A 19,800-nucleotide genomic window follows, 5' to 3' on the forward strand; every position below is an offset into this window, starting at 1 on the left:
GCCTATTTAAAAAACGTATTCCCATATTTTGAGGCCCACTTTCATTTATTAATTACTTTTAGTTATTTAAAACGAAAATTAATTTTTTCCAACTTTTATGACTCAATGTGTACGAATCAATATGTTAAGTATATTGACACGTCATTTCTCAACATGTTATATTATTGTGTGTGCGCGGGTGCGCGCGCACGCGTGTGTATGTGTGTGTGCGCGTGTGTGCGTGTGTGTGTACACATATATATATTTATATACACAGGATGTCTCAAGTCTGAAAACAGTCAAATATTTCATAAACTTAATATATACATGTTATAAAAAAATCTTTCAAACATAACTTATAAGGCTTTAAGGGAATGCTGACTATGCCTGTTTTACCGACTTTGAATTCAAGGGCTTTTATTTTTATTGGCTAGGTTAAAAAATCTTTCTCCACAATGTATCCATTAATGTACTGATAATAATAAACGGGGACCGCTGTAATTTTGCATTAAAAAAAATAAAAGTTAAAAAATTGGTTTTTTATCGGCTTCTTGCATCAGCTCATAACAATAGTTATTTAATACAAAAGTTCTGCAGTTTATTTGTGCACAAAATATGGCGCTCCCAATAGAGATGTCATGAAAGAATAATACAGAAGTAATAAAAATGAGATTCAAAGTCTGTATCAAAAGACTCGTAGTTGAATTAATTATGTATGTATATTTGCATGCGGAATCGATGGCATAAAACAGCAAAAATTAATTGCAGGACAGGCAAGGATAGAGATTTCAGAAGAAGAGAAAGCTTGACTGCTAAGATTTTTTACTGTATGTGTGGGTACTGGAGTTAAGGTTTCTGGTTTGATTTTATTATATTTGTTTTTCTGTATTCGTGTTCTGTTTCTTGTCAAACCTCTCCAAACTCTTACAGGACTCAATGATTCCCACATTAAGAACTCCACAGACTTTGTGAGCAGGATTACCAAACTCAAAACAAAAACTAATGACATTCTTGTCAGTTTTGATATAGTATCTTTGTTCACGAATGTTCCAGTACAAGACACTCTAGATCTTATTAAAAAATCTGAAAATATTGACTCAAATTTTTTCCCATTAATAGAACATTGCCTAACCTCAACCTATTTCCAATTTCAAGGAGAGTTCTATGAACAAACCTCCGGAGCAGCAATGGGATCCCCCATCTCACCTATCATTGCAAACATTTTTAATGGAAGAAAATGGAAGAAAATGGAAGAAGAGGAAGGAGAGAAATTGGAGACAAGGAGGAGGGAGACGGAAAAAAGGAGGAAAGGGTGAAGGTATGAGGGGACCAAAAGGGAGCGTAGAGGTTCGGAAACGCTCCTATCAGAAAAAAGCGCCAGGGGAAATAGATTTGAAATTGTAAGGTAGTAGTAGAAGAGGATTGTAAAGGTTCGGGAACGCTCCTATCAGAAAAAAGCGCCGCATATGTAACATTGTAACATATGGATAGAGGAAGAGAGGAGGAATGTAAAGGTTTGGGTACGCTCCTTAAAAAGCGCCTTTAATCCCTAAGGGGGCAAATAAAGCAATGATGATGATGATATGTCAGGTGTATTTATATCTCATTATGACAAAATTGTTTATTGTTGTTGCTCAATCTGTATATCATGTTAATTTATTTGATTTTTTTAAGGTTGCTAATTTTTTTTTAGTATATCAGAATAAGAATCACTAAGTAACTCTGTATCTTTATTCGAATTTAATCCGGTTTTTTTGTTCTTTAATGTTAAGCATTTCTATAATCAGTCTTTTGTAATAATTTTTCTCGCAATCTAAAATTTTAACATTTTCCTAAATGAAATTGTTTTTCTTTTACTCTATATTCTGATATTATTGAATGTTTTTTATTATCTAATCTAATGTTGTTCTTATGTTCATTTATTCTAGTCTTTAATTGTCTCTTCATTTGACCCACGTATGATGCATTGCAATCGTTACAATTGATCTTATAAATGACATTAAAATTTGTGAATTTTGGTTAACATCTTTTTGAGTTATGATTTTATTGAGTTTATGTAAACAGCAATACTTTACCGTTATATTAGATTTTTTGTTGGTTTTTTTAATTGAAGAGACAATCATTTTTTAAACTCTATTAATGTAAGAAACAACAAAAACCTTTTTCTTTTCTTTCTCTATTTCTGAAATATTAGCCTGCGTTAACATATTATCATGTTTTTTTTAGTATAATGTCATTGGAAACAAAATATTTTATTGACTCTCCTCTGGTTAATTTTATTGAAAATCAAATCAAGAGAATAACCATTGCTCAATAATGTATTAATTATTAATTCTATATTTTTATTAACTAACTAAAGTAAACGTTTTTCGAGTGGACATTTTAACCAACCAGACAACACAAGCGCGCGCTTCGCTGCGTCACTGATTTTATGTGCTTTGATTCGATATATTTTTTTAATTCAGATATAAAGAGGAGCCGTTGAGTGCACGCTCATATGACTTACAAGTACAATGTATATACTTTTTCCTTATCATATAAGTTTGTACGCGATATTCACAAATGCAGAACAAAAAATTGTGCGTTATAACCCTTATTACTACCTTAAGAACTAGATGCATAGGAGCTTGTAGTTAGCCTGTGAAATGTCCCTAGAACGCTACGACGGGAAACTCAAAATTGAAATGACACTTGAATACTATTTAGCTTGAATGCAATGTAATTGACTAGCAAACTGGGTGGCAAGCCTTAAAATAATGCTAGTATTGACTGAGCGCTGTATATGTGCTAATCAAAATCAACAAAAAATTAAAATATTCTGCTTTTCCTGGGCTCCCCAAAAAAACAAACAAACAAACACACACAAGAACTTTAAACTAAATTAAATTAAATTAAATTGAAATTAAAATTAAAAAATAAATTTAGAATTATGAGTATTGCCGCCTGTACAATAGATCTTTCTATTACATTACATATACTCCTTATCTTATTGCGAATGCTAAATAGAACGAATCAGCCTTAATTTATTTTAATTTATCTTATCTATCTATAGAAACTAAATAAAATAAAGAAAGCCGAAGCATGAATTAGATTAGAAAGGAGATATTCGATAAGGTGCGGACTAAAACCCCGTATTTTACAAAAATTCTTAATTAGAACTTCTCTTTGCTCACTATATTTAAGGCATGACCAGAACACATGTTCCAGAGTTTCATCTTCCCCACAATATAGGCACTCCGGAGACTCCACAATAAGGAATCGGAAGAGACTAGCACAAAGAGATGTATGTCTGCATCTTAGTTTATTGTCGTAATGGTTCTTCTTATATTGAACGGCTCAAACCAGGGAGCCTTGATTTCATGGTTGAAATGATTGAAGTAAAAAAAGCCTCTAAATTGTGCTTCACTTTGCGCACCATTCGAGAGATTCTTGCAAAGACTTTTTCCATCGATTCCTGAGTTCCCTGTAGGGAATTTGAATCGATGTCTGAACACCGTTATGTGATGAATCTTTGGCCATTACGTCTGCGAACTCGTTTCCGGGGATGCCGATATGGTTTGGAATCCAAATTAGTTTCACACAAAAACCCTCCTGTGACATCTCCAGTAGATTATCTTTAATATCCAGTATTATATGAGAGCTTTTAAAAGAGTTGTAATACAAACCAACTGCTGAAAGTACCGACCTAGAGTCGGAGAAGATGGTGTAGGATTTCCAGTTTTTGGATTTAATTATTCGAAGAGCCTCTAAAATTGCCGTCGTCTCCACACAGTAGGAAGACACAAAACCTTCGGATTTGAATTTACTTGAAATATCTTTTTGTGCTGTGACTATAGCGAACTTTGACCACGGAGCATTTTTTATTACTGAGCCATCTGTAAATATGCATTTAAAATTCTTCAGTACGTTATCGTATATTTTTGGGAACAATTCCTCTTTTCGTTTTGCATAGGCGTACGCCACAACGCCTCCACTATCAAGGTCTACATCTAAAACGTAGTAACTAACTTGGTAATTCACCGAATAGCAAATAGGTTTCACTCTAGATGATAGTCGATTTCTGTAAGAAGAAAAGTCATTATATATTCTGATAATTGGAATATTCCTAAAGGAGTTATTTATCGGTTCGCTTTTTGCTCTATCAGCTACATGTTTCAGCAGAGGACCCACGGAGTGATTTTGTGCCATAGAAGCTCTTGCGAGATAGTTGAAACCGAGGTATCTGTTTCGAAAGTATAACGAAGGTTCTTTGGCTTCGTTTAAAATGACATTGAGAGGAGTTGAATTTGTATCCCAATGCGGCTCGCAGAGCCCTCATTTGAAGTTTGTCTAGTTTAGTAGAAAGATCTATCGAAATGTTATGCATAAAAAATCCGCAGTATTCAATTCTAGAGCGAATAAGAGCCCTACAGATACCTAACAAGAGAACTGGATCTGATCCCCACCATTTGTGGTCTAGGCATTTCAAAGTTTTCATAGAATTTTCGCACCTTTTTTCTAATTTTCGGATGTGGGCGTTCTATTTCAAATTTGATTGAAAGGAAAAACCCCAAAAATTGACTTGAGACACTGAGGATATTTGGCAGCCCAACATATTGATAGACCTTGATAGCCCTCGAAAATTCTTAAAAATGCACAATTGGGTTTTTTAAATCGATAAGGTAAGACCTAAATTAATTAGACTATTATTTATCTTAGATATCGATAATTCTAAGACTTTTAGGCCTCCTGCGTCCGGAATGGTAGGCGAGTATAAACAAATGTCGTCTGCATATTGTAACATTTTAACATCGTCTGTACAAGCAGTTTCTAACTGACTAACGTATAACGTATACAAAATGGGGCTGAGTACACTTCCTTGAGAAAGGCTTTTAAAAACCCAGAGTTTAATTTCTTGTTCATTAACATGGCTCGTAATTTTACGAAATGAAGTAAGATTGTGTATGAAATTTCTAGTTAATGATGAGATTCCAATGGAAAGTAGTTTATCTTGTAGAATGTCGAAAATAATCGATTAGTTATTAGGCGTTCCAAGGTCTTGCAGAGACATGATAAAAGAGAAATTGGTCTGAATTTGTTGTGATTCGATTTCGGGATAAAAAACACAAAATATTCCCTCCATTCATTAGAGAAAGAACTTGAAGTAAAAATTTCATTAAAATTTTTTAGAAAAGCTACTCTACCCAAAGGAGAGAACTTCTTAATAACAAAATAGTCTATCCTATCCAATCCCGGGCTTGAACTCGAGTTTACAGATGATAACGCGACATTAAGTTCTTCATTAGAAAAGGGTAGATCTAGAAAATTGTCTAAACCCGGAGAGGTGATATCAAGTTGAGGAGGAGGAACCCAGAGAGAGAATAGGTCCTCCAATTGATTTAGTATTCTATTCTTTTTATCCTCGGAATAAACGTGGTCCATTTCCGAACGGTTCCACCTATAGTCGAATCTCTTTATCATGTTCTATACATACGATGTGTTAGTATCCCTCCGAAGAGACGAGCAGAAAGCCACAAATCTTTCTTTTTTAATTCGGCACAGTTCTTTTCTAGTAATGGCCGCTTGTTGTCTATATTTTATGAAATCATCCTGAGATCTGGTAAACTTAAAATGAAGCCAAACCGCCCTACGCAATCGAATCAACCTGTCACATTCCTCTGATCACCAAGGACACGGAGGATGATCTACTCTAGGTTTCTTTAGGGCTTTTTTGCCCCCCCCCCCCGTAGATCACGGCCTTGTCGTGGCGAGGGGGCTCACCCTTTGTAGGAGAATAGTCCTACAAAGAGTGCTAGCAGTGACCCGTATTTCCTGTAGGAGGGTACACTGAGCCTGGTGGGGCCAAAGAGCTTCAGCTCGCCACCCTTGGACGGTCACCAAGTAAAAAAAGACCAAAAAACAATATGGGAAGGAAAAAAAGCCAGAAGACTCTTACCGGCCCAGTGGTGTCGGATGCCACAGGGCCCGGCGGAGATGGGGATATCCCGGCCTCCACTCCGTCGTCATCAAGCGACGGGTGTAGGGTGGGAGAAGTGGAACCTGCGACTCCGATGGAGGTGGAGTCACAGGCTCCAAAGGTCGAGAGGCCGACAGTAATGCTGCCGGGCCTGAAGTGGGAAGATATAGCTCCGTGGTGGAAAGAGGCTGATGTCAAGACTCCCACCGCGGAGATCTTCTACAAATCCCTGAAGGTACTCGAGAGAGTGGAGAAAGGGACCGAAGCGTTTAGGGAGAACATCACCATACTCCTGAAGGAAGGGGGCACAAGCTTGGTGAAAGAGCAGACGGAGAGGTACGTCAAGCTCGTGTCGGATTGGACGCGAGACCAAGCATGGGTCGTCGCTGACCTCATGCGGAGGAAGTGCGTTCGATATGGAAAGGAGATCGGCAGGAGGGCCGATATGGTCCCTGACCACGGAAAGAAGTTCCGTGATCAGGGAACCGAGGCGGAGAGAAAGAACGAGGCGCCTGTCATGGAGGCTCCTTTGCCGGGGGAGTTGGTGGCCAGGCTTGAGGACATGTCCTCGAGACTGGCGGCCAACTCGAACCGGCTGGAGCTGATTGAGAGGCGCCTCATGGAGGGGGGGTCTGGTCGGGCAGGGGTGGCTCGGGGGGCACCTGTGGAGAGGGGAGAAAAGGGGACCACCGGGGAGTGAGCGGTGGTGGTTAAAAGGGGGAATAAGGGAGGGGGAAACAGGGGAGGGGGGAATGGGGGAGAGGGGAAAGGGGTAAGGAGAACGAGAGAAGGGGGAAGACTGCCTGTGAAGGCAGTAAAGAAGGAGTTGGCGACAGGGCGACTGTCGCCAACGTGATAAGGGAGGCGAGGTGCTACCGGTGCCTGTATGCTGGTCATACATGGCGCCGGTGCACCTCGGCGGTGGACAGGGGCAGCCGCTGCTACCGTTGCGGCTTCCCTGGCCACAAGGCGGTGGGGTGCCTGTCCGGCCTGAGGTGTTCACTTTGTGTGGACCTCCGACGGCCGGCCAGGCACACCCTCGGGGGGCCGGGGTGCCTGTTGGCACCGCCGGTTGGGGATGGGGACATGCCTCCCCTTTCCCCGTCGTCGGCAGTCGTGCCCATGGGCGCGGCTGTTCGCGGCGGCGGGGATCGGGGGAGGGGGGCCCACCACATACCGGCGTCGACGATTGACGCCGGATGAGGGTGTCGGGCTGGGTGTGGGGGCGTAAGCCCGCACTCTTCTCCCCGACAGCCTCTCAAGAGAAGGAGGCGATCGTACTCTCCGCGCTTAGGCGCGGGGTAGGCGCTCGTCCTCCCAAAGGAAAGCCCCCCGGGTTGCGGCCGAGTCTTAACTCCCACGGAAGCGGAGGGGGCCGCAACTGGGGGGGCCAAAGGGGGGCCACGTGTCCCTGGCGGGTGTGCATTGCCCTCCCGCCTGGAGCGCCTGGGCCCCCCTCAAGGACGGAGACGTGACGTGTGGGGCCCTCTCACCGGGAACCATAAGGCACCGGTGGAAGGGCAACACTGTCCACGGAGGGGGCCTCTCTCCTTCAGAGAGGGACTCCCTGGTGAGAGCTCCCCTTGTGGAACGCCGAACTGGATCACCCTCTAGGGGATCCGGGGGCTGCACTCATTAGAGGGGCGAGGGGCGATGGCTCGAGCGGGATTTCTCGAGCCATGGCTCCGCCCCTTAAACTTTTTGAGAGGGCGTGGCATGGGGGCGATGTCACCCCGTGCCGCAATCGCGATGAAACCGCACAGTCATTGACTCGGGAAGGTGTCTCGGCCGCAAGATCGAAGCGGCTCCCCAGAGACAAACTGGCGGGGGGGTGGTTTCCGAGACGGCATGGGAAACCAGCATCCTCGGCACCCCCCATTCAACGCCACGAGAAGGACATCCGCTGGGGTTTTAGTGCGGTAGGTCTTGGGCCCCCTGGTCGAATCACTCGTGGCTCGATCAAGGGGAACAAAGAGTCCCACATAACCCGCACCCCTACCCGGGGGTGCGCGGTACCATAACGGTTTCCCCAGCGTCACAAAAAAAGGGGGCTCTTTTGCCAGGGGTAGCTTCAATTACTGCTTTTTCGATCGCTGCAACAAAAGTTGAATAGATTACTTGAGTGTCTAACGGGAAACGAAATAAATCCTTGATGTCACGATCCATGATATCGCAGAAATTATTCCAATCTGTGTGATTAGTGTAGGCGAGGACGACTAGGTTTATCCGTGGACAGTTCCGGGGTGCACAAAGAGCTAATAAAAATTGGGTAATGATCACTACCCCAGCTATCCGAAGCCACCTGTCCGGTATATCTAGAGATCATCGAATTGTGAACAAACGTCAAATCCACTACCAAAGCACGTCTATTGATATCCCCCCAAAAAGTGAGAGAACTATCCCCCAAAGGGCAAAGATCTGATTCGAGCATGGTCTTCCAAATCCTTTTATCATTTAGACAAGTATAAGGAGCCCCACCCGGTGTGGTGGGCATTGAAATCTCCACAGAAGAGTACTCTAGAGTGCCCATATTGAGAGAAAAAGATCCTGCCATTCGTCTTCCGTAATACGTGGGGCATTCGGAGGGCGGTAGCAAGCTATTAAAGTAAATCGGTCTCCTGAAACACACAACTCAATCGCGCAAGCCTCTATTTTACCCGCACAGTCATGAGTAACCTGACAAACCTTATACTTAAGAGATTAGTTAATCAAAATTGCCACTCCTCCTCTCTTATTCTGTCTATCCCTGCGCACCGTATCGAATCTTCTCAAAAGAAAAGAGTTTTGCGGAATTAACCATGTTTCTAAAATTATAAATACGTTATGACTCATGCTTTGTCCTTCCAGTTCATTGTATCTTATTAAAATCGACTTAGCATTCCATTGCACAAGATTTAACGAATTAGTTATGGTCATTAAAGCTAACTTAAAATATAATAGATAGATATATCTACAACAAATCAATTTAAGTTTAATTCTTTTTTTTACTCAAAAATAAATATTTTTTTTTTTTTTATCGGCTCTCAATATAAACAATATAAATATGATCTTTTTTTTTTAGTTTAGCAAATACTTCCCCATGAACTGTGATTGTTCTGTTTACTCTGTCAAGGAGTTCGTCGATGTGATCTGCTACTAGAATGCGATCAATCACTTTGAAGGATTTAGCTTTTACTTCTTCACCACAATCCTTAAAGAAGTGGATCCATGACCGGTCATCCTTGAAAGACTTCCGTTAAAATGTCGAAGAATCCTTTGTCGCACTCCCCTTTTGTTGTTCCAGAAGAGGAAAGCATTATTGGTGAAGGAGATGAATTGTTTCTTTTTTTCTTTGCAACTGCGAGTGCCTTAGCTTCAAAATATGGAAGATTATCGTACGCCATAATTCTTGCTATTTCCGCATGCCTGTTGTAGATTGGACATGAGCGATCTGTAGTTGGATGATCCTTGCTGCAGTTACCGCATTTCGCGGTGGCCTAGCAAGGAGATTCCTTTGTACAATGATGATCCCCGGCATATTAAAGGCACCTTGTATTCTTCTTGCAGAATTTTCTTAAGCTCTAGACCAAAAAAGCCGTAATTGAAACATAAACGAACTGACGGAATATATGGCGTTACTGGATTAATTGACTTGAGAATAACTAGATTTTTTGGCAAAGTTTCTCCAAAGATCTGTATACAAACTGTTTCTGAGTTCACTCATTGACCCGTGATTCTATTTTTGCGTTTAAGCCGAAACATTTTGAACACTACAATGTTGCTATGTTCATCTTTTATCGCTGTTTTCAGTTCTTCAAGTGAAAAGTGCAGAGGGATATCCCTGATTATAACTTTACGGCTTAGTTTGAATCCAGGAATAAAGACTGTGAAGCCAGCTTTTTTTACAAACTTATTACTTAGCACTGCATTATATAGCCGCTGCTTTAGAGGGAAAAATGGCCCTCCATGTTTCCTTCGAGTACCTTTGAATAGATAGGAATTTTACATTAGCTGACGTAAGCTTTTTCGATACGTGAAGAAGTGAGGATGCTTTCTTAGTTTTATCCGTTGTCGGTAGACGGAGAAAAAGGATATATGGGGCTTGCGTAAAAGCTCCATATTTCGATGGAATATCCTTAAATGTATCTGATGGTTTAGTAAGTTGAGTCTTGTTAGTCTCGTTGGGCACTAAGAGTACTATTTGTTGTCTACTCAACGTGTTGGGAGATAGGTTAGGTTGATCACCTAAAGGAGTCTCTTCTTGTTAGATATATTATTAAAAGATTTAGAACAATATTTTCCTACCGCTTCGTCTAAATCTTCTTCCGTTGTAGGATGTTGTCTTTTTCTACCCTCTACTAAATCGACCTCCATTGTATTGTCAAGACGTAATTCTCGCAGATAGCAAGCGTATTTTTTTAAGTTGTTTCCAATTTCTTCGTATGCCGGTGACGGCACATGGCCGCACACCAGCTCACGATCGTTTTGCTGATTCTGTTGATCCAATGCAATACCGTGTCTTACACTCGTTTCAGTAACTCAAACTGCAGTTGTAACAGACTCCCGTCGACAAACACTCGTTTAAACACTCTTTCAAGAGAATTACAAGCGTAAAAAGACAGAAAAAACCGGGCGCTACAGCGTGATGTTGTCCCTCGCACTGCACAGACAAGAGTCCTAATTTGATTTATATTATTTTTTGCAACGCCTGTTGCAAAAGTTCGATTTTCGATTGCTGTTTAGCGTGCGGAAAATGACTTATTTCTCAACAATTCAATGTATGCCTTACTTTACCACACTAGTGTGAGAATAGTATATTAGCTAACAAGTGCGGGGGATCGTAAATCGGCCGAGAGTGCGAAAGTTTGGCGCACGAGGCGAAGCCGAGTGTAACAATCCGCACGATCGGCCAATTTATGACCCGCACATGTTGGCTACGATATTTTGTGTAACCGGTGCGTGGAAAGAAAGCCCTTTCTAAAATTCCATCATGTGCGACTTTTTGTGCACCGGTTGCACAAAAAATCTTTCTTCTCGATTGACAACAAACTTGAACGTAGAGAAATTCACGCGAGACAAAACGTCAATTTGTTACCCTTCTATTCAAAAAGGATCAAATGGATAAAAGAAACGAGTGTTCAAGACCGTCCACGCCGTTAGAACTTATAGAAGCAGCTGAATCTGCCACGAAGACTATATTACCGAAAAAATCAAGAGATAAGTACATGAGTAAAAACATTTTAAATCGAACTTTCGCGATAGGCATTACAAAAAATATTGTATGTAACATGTGCGGAGGACAACGAATACATCGCGCGTAAAGTTGCCGCATTCGCCTTAGCTTATGATGCATTCACACTCGTATTCGTATGAATGCATCATAAGCCTTCGGCTCATGCGGCAACTTTGACATAAATATAACACACAATGCGAATCGAGACAACCAATCAGCAACGTGGAAAAGCGGTAATACATGCGAAAATCGACTTTACATGCCTTTTTTACAAAAGGACTAGATTAACGTGCACGCTATTTATGTTATTTTTTATTTGTTATTATATCTTTCTGCATATAATTTTTATATAAATTATATTAAGAATATTAACTTGGCTCTTTGATATAAACACATAATATACACCTCCATCTCGGCCAATAGAGCCAAATGCGATGTTATTGCGAAAATTAAGAACGAAAATTAAGGAACTTAGGAATTCGTATCTTATGGTTGAGATCTCAAAATTCCTCTTGTTCCTCTTTTAACTTCTCCTGTAAAAGGATATCAGATGATACTGCGGCAAACGTTTGAAATAATTTTCTTTAAATTATCATCGATTCTCTTTTCCTCGTAATTTGTTGCTCCACAGTAGCTGCCCAACTTTCGAGTTGTACGTCTCGTAAGGTGCGTGTAAAAAGTTATTAAATAATGGCAGATTATACGTCAGCAGAGTATACGGACATGATTATCGTATACGGAGCAGCCGGAGAAAATGCTCGTGCTGCGGCTCGTCTTTACGCGGAGCGATTTCCCGAACGTGAGCGTCATCCATATTATAAAACAATTTTGAATTGTGTTCAACGCGCCAGAGAAACACTAGGAGTTGTGATGCCAAATCGACGAAACGTGGGGGCACCAGTACGTTATCACGTACGAGAAGAAGAGAGAATCCTGCGAGCGTTCGAAGAAAACCCCAGGACCAGTGTGCGCCGTGTATCTCGGATGCTCGGTCTCTCGCGATACGTGGTGCATCATCTTCAAAATGGATTGCATCCGTATCATCATCAGCGAGTACAGCAACTTTTACCGAGAGATGACGAACAGCGCGTCTATTTTTGTGAAGGTATTTTTATTATCTTTATTTCATATTTTTTCGCGTTATTTTTAATAAATATTAATAGTCGGTGAAACACACAGAATTTCTTGCGCAGTATCGACGAAATAATTTTTTCCCCGATCGAATTTTATGGACTGACGAAGCCACGTTCACACCGAACGGTGTGTTTAATTCACACAATTTTCTGCAATGGGCAGAAAAAAACCCGCATGTCGTTCGAGAACGCGCTTATCAATATCGCTGGGCGATAAATGTATGGGCAGGAATAAAAGCGAACCAAATAGTAAGTAGTAAATTTACTTGTTAGTAAGCAAAAAAATTTTCTTTCGCGAGTTTAACAAATCATTTTTTTTTTAATATTTCATTTTTTTAGATCGGGCCATATTTTCTTCCACCCCGTTTAAATGGAGCGATCTATCTTAATTTCCTCCAAAATGAGTTACCTGCTCTTCTCGAAGATGTTCCTCTTCGCGATAGAGCGGAACTCATTTTTCAACAAGACGGGGCTCCTGCGCACTTTTCTCGACAAGTGCGCGATTTTTTAAACGCGCATTATCCAGAGAGATGGATAGGTCGAGGCGGCCCGATCATCTGGCCGGCGCGATCGCCAGATCTTAATGTGCTCGATTATTTCGTGGTGGGTCACATTAAAGATTTAGTCGAGCATAGGCGTGATTGTACAGAAGCTGACGTACGGGAAGCAATTCTCGCAACTTTTGCTACCATTACTCCAGAAATGGCGTATCGCGCAACGCGTAATATTGTTCGAAGGGCTGAACTCTGTTCGCAAGAACGAGGAAGGCACTTCGAACAATTATTAAATTAAAATATGAGAGTGGATTAGACCTACTGGGGATACCACTTTAAAAAAAATGCGCCGTGTTATCTACCGCAAGGTGGTGCGGAAAGGATAACAAATATTTTCTATGCCGCGAGAGAGAGAGAGAGAGAGAGAACTAAAGAGAGAGAAACGTTATTATCATTTATGATAAAAATAAAAATTATTATAATATAAACATAGTAAAATTTATCGAGTATATTTTTTATTTTATATTGTGATAGATATTAATATTTTTATTACAGTAAATATTAATCAGAAAAATTCTTATAAAATTCTTTCAATACCATTGTCCCACGATTACCATCATTTTTAGAGTAAATTTTAAGAAAAAATTTTCTCTGTGTAGTATTCGAATACATCCTATCAAAATTTTACGTTTTTTAAAATAATCAATAAATGATAATAATGAGAGAGGGAGAGAGAGAGAAAGAGAGAGTGAGTGAGTGAGTGAGGAACGTTATCATTTATGATAATAACGTTCCTCACTCTCTCTCTCTCTCTCTCTCTCTCTCTCTCTCTCGTTATTTTCATTTATTGATTATTTTAAAAACGTAAATTTTGATAAAACGTATCCGAATACTACACATAAAAAATTTTCTCTTAAAATTTACCCTGAAAATCATGGTAATCGTGGGACAGTAAGGTACTGGAAGAATTTTATAAGAATTTTTCTGATTAATATTTACCACAATAAAAATATTAATATCTACCACAATAAAATAAAAAATGTACTCGATTAATTTTACTATGTTCATATTAATAATTTTTAATGTAGTAAATATTAATCAGAGAAACTCTTATAAAATTTTTCCTACACCATATTATCCCACGATTACCATAATTTTCAGGATAAATTCTAATAAGAGAAAATTCTCTCCGTGTATGGTGTGATTTGCATCAGACTCTTATTTTGCTTTGTATGCATGTTAAATTTTAATGAGATACATTGTCGAAAATGATGTCAATGCGATTATTAATTTTTCAAAACTGTACTTTACAATAATTAATCAAGATGCCATTTTGAAAATAAAAAGATTCGTTTTTAATAAAGAAAGTGAGATGAAAAGGGAAAGAGAGAAAATAGTTGTCGCGGAGCTTTAGCGTTACGCGCCGTTCGTAGCCATCGCGTTCGCTTCTCCCTCCGCTTTGCCGCGCGCCGTGTATCGTGTGACAGGGGGCCGTCTCATCTCGTCGCGCGCTTATATTGGCCGATCTTTTTTATTTAATAACACAATAATTATTGCGAAAATCGCAAAACGGTAGAGGACTTTCCTATTCGGTTTAACTTACTCTACCTGCACACGACGGTTGAGGCGACCATTACCGGACACCCTATAAGTGACGCTTCATATAAAAAAGAAAAAAAATTTAGTACTCTTACTTTATTTATGATAAACTGGTATGTCAACATTGGTTTACTCCGTACAACTCAGAAAACTGGATCGTCTGTTAATCAATTTTGCAAGTCTCATCATATGTCATCCGCTATTGCAAAACTGATTGTCCCACGTTCCACGTAAAAAAAAATCAACATTAAAATTTTCTTAAAAATATAAATAAACTTCAAGAGGGTGTCGGGTGGTCGTACACGCTGCGTCGCCGAAACTCGCCTGAGGCGAAGAAAAGGTGTCGTAACGCAGGTTCGAGTTCACCCAGACTCACAATCAGTAGAAATGAGGAAAAGTAAGTCATTGGTGGCTGTGCGCGCTGCGCCGCCGAAGTTCGGTTAAAAACGAATAGTATGGCGGAACGCAGACTCAAACCCACCAAAGACGCAATAGATATAATAAGGACTATAGATTAACAATAAGTTAGATATAAGATATAATGTATTAAGTATGAAATAAAGGAAGGATAAAGTCTCTTTGGCGAAAGCTGGGGACTCTAAATAAAAGGTATTTTTTTATAAATAAACTTCAAGCTTCATTTTTGTTTTTAAAGCATCTCGATATCATAATTATTAGCTACAATATAAATATTTTAAAGCCACAATCTCCACTTGATTCCTCTCGACCAATAGAGCCAAACGCGATGTTATTGCGACAATTATGAAAGAAAGAACATTTGAAAAGGAATTTGAATCCTATGGTTGGGATCTCAAAAATTCCCCCTGTTCCTTCTCTTAACATCCCCTGTAAAGAAATAGGCGAGAAAAATATTGGTCCGAAAGTCGGCTGAATCGGGACTCGAACCCGAGACCTTCCGCTTGCCGGGCGACTGCTCTTCCAACTGAGCTATTCAGACACTTACGAATAAATACTTTTCTCAATGTTTATACCCCCCCCCCCACCCACCCAAAGCGTCGTAATTAGGTCCAGACGCGACGAACAATAATGAGAATACTTATTGAGTCAGCTCTTTTAATTTTTAAAGCCACAATCTCCACTTGGAAAAGTGGCTTTAAAAATTAAAAGAGCTGACTCAATAAGTATTCTCATTATTGTTCGTCGCGTCTGGACCTAATTACGACGCTTTGGGTGGGTGGGGGGGTATAAACATTGAGAAAAGTATTTATTCGTAAGTGTCTGAATAGCTCAGTTGGAAGAGCAGTCGCCCGGCAAGCGGAAGGTCTCGGGTTCGAGTCCCGATTCAGCCGACTTTTGGACCAATATTTTTCTCGCCTATTTCTTTACAGGGGGTGTTAAGAGAAGGAACAAGGGGAATTTTTGAGATCCCAACCATAGGATTCAAATTCCTTTTCAAATGTTCTTTCTTTCATAATTGTCGCAATAACATCGCGTTTGGCTCTATTGGTCGAGAGGAATCAAGTAGAGATTGTGGCTTTAAAAATTAAAAGAGCTGACTCAATAAGTATTCTCATTAAATATTTTAAGTTTAATAAGTTTTTTATTTTTGTACTATATCGCTTTCTTGGCCAAATGTATATTTTATATATGTATATAACTTATTATCGAAAAAGTCCTTCCTTGTATAAAATTAATGCTTCAATATCAGCTTAATTTATGTAGACAAATTTTTTACCTCTGCATGGACAAAAACCTTTGCAGGCAATGTGGACGGAAGTATGGTGAATGCAGTTATGGTACTCGAGACGACATGGCGAACTATATGTTCGATTGTCACTTCCACAGAGAAACGTAGGCTTCACCACGGGACATTCTTGACACCTGTAACAAAAAAAACGAGTTTTAAATGCTTGGCTGACAACATATACGTTTATGTCTAGTGATTAATTCAAAATAAAGATCACAGTGTAAGATAAAATAGGTCTGTTCTATTTGACTAAACTGGTTGCACCAATTCAGAGTTTATCTCTTTCCTTCTAATGTGGAATAAAAAAGATAAACTTTGAACTAGTGCAGCCAGTTCAGCCAAAAAGCCGAAAAGAACAGATCTAATAAGGTGATGCGAATTTTCTACAATACAACATTTTTACAATGTATATATATATATATATATATATATATATATATATGTCCTAGACAACGCAGAATATTTATAAAATATTTATAGAATATTTATAATAATTATTTTAATATTTTATAAATATTTATCATAAACATTTTATAAATGTTTTTAGAGTCTTAGATTCAATAGATCATAAATATTTATTATAAATATCAGAAAATATTTACGATAAATATTATGGTAAATATTATAAATAAATTTATTAAATCATTATGATACAGATTTTTTAAAATTTATATTTTTTTTAATAAATACTCATTATTAAATCATGAATTAGAAAGATATAATCAACGATGTTTTAATCAAAACAATCGGTTGATATAATCTAATTAAAAATTTGGTCTATTAGATGTGTTTGTGTTTTTCAAACTCTATTAGCCATTTATAAAAAGTTAAAAATATGTAAAAAATGTTTATAAGTAACTTATTAAACATTTATTTTAAAATAGAATATAAAATTATAATATACACTGAATATACTTAGACAATAGTAGTTTAACAAGTAAATTTACGTACACATCGATACATACGTAAAGGCTATAGCCGGCTAAGGAGGTGAAAAGTACCCCCGCGCGAACTAACTTAAAAGTATTTGCGCAATGTTTATATACCAAAAGAAAGCTTTTTAGCGCGATTCATAACCCCGGTTTATATCCTCTTTTTCTCCTACAAAGCAAAAAGAAACTGTTTTTTTTTTAATTTAATTTTTTTCAATATCTATGTTTATAAATTCTTGATATAAAAATTATATTAATAAAAAAAATGTTTCTTCTTTACAAAAATAATTTTTTAAATTGTTTTACTATCATATTTTAATTTTAAAAATTACTAAAAATAAAAAATGCGATTTTTACAAAGTTCTTATAAAGGTGACGCCTTGAAAAAATTCTTGAATACTCTTTTCAAAACATAATAATTTATGGAATTTATTCAGAATTTTCTGATTGGTAAAATATATTTTTAAAAAATTAGAAACTATATTTTTACATAATTTTTCACATAAAATGTATATAAATCTTATGTATATGTATAAATCCTATGTATAAAAATCTTATGTATATAAATCCAATTATTTATTTTTAACTCAATATTTATATTAACTCAATATATCCCAATTTTTATTTTATTAAACGTATTGTATCATTTTTATTCATATAATGATATTAATATTAAGCTTTTGTATTATTACTATCTAATAAAAAATACTAAATCATTATGTATTTAAAAAATTATTTAATGCAAAAAAGTAAAATAAGATGAAGTTACATTACAGGATTAAACTTATGATCAAGAATAAATATAATATAAAATATAAAAATAAATATATAAATGTACAAATATAGAAAAACACAGAAATAATATGATTATTTATTATATCTGAATATTTTTATTTTTGAATTTTTATCGCTCAATCTTATTGCTGTCATCATTATTTATTGGTACGATGTCTTCACTATCAAAGATATATTTTAATTTTTCAGTAGGTTTAATAACGTACGACAAATAACAAGCAAATAAAAAATAATATATTATTGCTGCTAAATGAAAGCAAATACTCTCTACTGTTCGTCTGCGATAAAAATTCAAAAATAAAAATATTCAGATATAATAAATAATCGTATTATTTATGTTTTTCTATATTTGTATATTTATATATATATATATATGTATATATATATTTATTTATTTATTTTTATATTTTATATTATATTTATTCTTGATCATAAGTTTAATTCTGTAAAAATGTAATTTTATTTTACTTCACTTTTGTGCAACCGGCGCGCGAAAAGTCACCCTTTACGCACATAATGGGATTTTAGAAAGGACTCCCTTTCCACACACTGGTCACACAAAATATCGTAGCCAACATGTGCGGGTCATAAATCGGCCGAGAGTGCGGAAGTTTGGCGCACGAGGCGAAGCCGATCCCCCGCACTTGTTAGCTAATATACTATTTTGCGTAAATTAATTTTTTAAGTACATAATAATTTAGTATTTTTTATTAGATAGTAGTAATACAAAAGCTTAATGTTAATATCATTATATGAATAAAAATGATACAATACGTTTAATAAAATGAAAATCGGGATGTATTGAGAATAAAATAATTCAAATTTGATGAAGTTGCCAGTAGATAAAATCAAAACACAAAAGTTTATTTTAAAATTCGACCACACTGGCAATGCTTTATTCAATCCTTAACACGACGTTTCGACCATGGATTTTGATCCTTATCAAGTGTACTAAATTCCGTTAGTTGACAAAAAACGGCCAATACTTTGTAAAACAAGATAAAACGAAAAAACTTTTCTGTTAAACACATCGTCATTACACATAAGAGGCTGAGAACAGACTTGGTCTATTAAACTCAACTAACGGAATTTAGTACACTTGATAAGGACCAAAACCCATGGTCAAAACGTCATGTTAAGGATTGAATAAAGCATTGCCAGTGTGGTCGGATTTTAAAATAAACCTTTGTGTTATAGAATTAATTTGACAACACTTCAAAATAATAGGTGTTATTATATATTTATTTAGAAAGGTATATTAATTACTTTTCGAACCATCCAATTAAGTACAAAATTAATACAATTATTAATCTCGTCGATCACGCAATACTATTGTCTGACCAACGGTTTCATGATTCTAATTTAAAGATTGTGACGAATACCCTAAAAAATAATTGCTTCCCAAACAATCTCATTAGAAAACATGTCAATGATAGAGTCTATGAATTGTAGTACTCGGTATGTAATGAAAATCAAGACGCAAATAAAGTTTCGACTGCAAACCTAGAAAAAATTACATCATCATTCCATATTGTAATCATTACTCTAATGATATTTATCGGTTCTTAAGAAAAAAGAAATTCAATGTAATATTTACAATCCTTAAAAAATTGAATTGTCTGGTAAAAAGCGGTAAAGATATTTTGAACGTTAATAAGCAAACTGGCGTAGTTTATTGTATTAATTGCAAGATGTGCGATTCAATTTATATGGGACAGACAAAGAGACATCTCGGTATAAGGATTAATAAACATCGACGCAATATTAATGATTCATCGAATATATAATTTTTCTGTTGTCAGTGAGCACAGACTTAATTTTAATCATGAATTTGATTGGTCCAATCCTTCTGTCTTGCATAAAAAAAATCATAGAAAGAAAAGAGACATTGCAGAAATGTCTTCATCAAAAAATTAAATCCAACGATTAATTCACAAAAGGACACGGAAATTTCAGCACTATGTATGATTGTTTATATAGAAATTAATGTGA

The 19,800-nt window shown here is 37.3% G+C and overlaps 1 protein-coding gene and 1 pseudogene across 1 annotated transcript in view; one reads left to right on the top strand and one right to left on the bottom strand.

Moving 5' to 3' along the window:
* Positions 1 to 19,800, bottom strand: part of LOC114943536 (proteoglycan Cow-like) — a gene marked incomplete at its 5' end in the record, with an annotated part of 109,824 nt that overhangs the window by 67,419 nt on the left and 22,605 nt on the right. Inside the window, one exon of the mRNA XM_085485261.1 lies at positions 16,070 to 16,215. Within this exon, the coding sequence (XP_085341387.1) occupies positions 16,070 to 16,215 (146 nt within the window). The remainder of the gene's footprint in view (positions 1 to 16,069; positions 16,216 to 19,800) is intronic.
* Positions 11,838 to 12,897, top strand: LOC114943535 (uncharacterized; annotated as a pseudogene).

This window comes from Nylanderia fulva, unplaced genomic scaffold (genome assembly GCF_048542155.1).
Source record: "Nylanderia fulva isolate GAGA-0341 unplaced genomic scaffold, ASM4854215v1 Scaffold353, whole genome shotgun sequence".
NCBI lineage: Eukaryota > Metazoa > Arthropoda > Insecta > Hymenoptera > Formicidae > Nylanderia > Nylanderia fulva.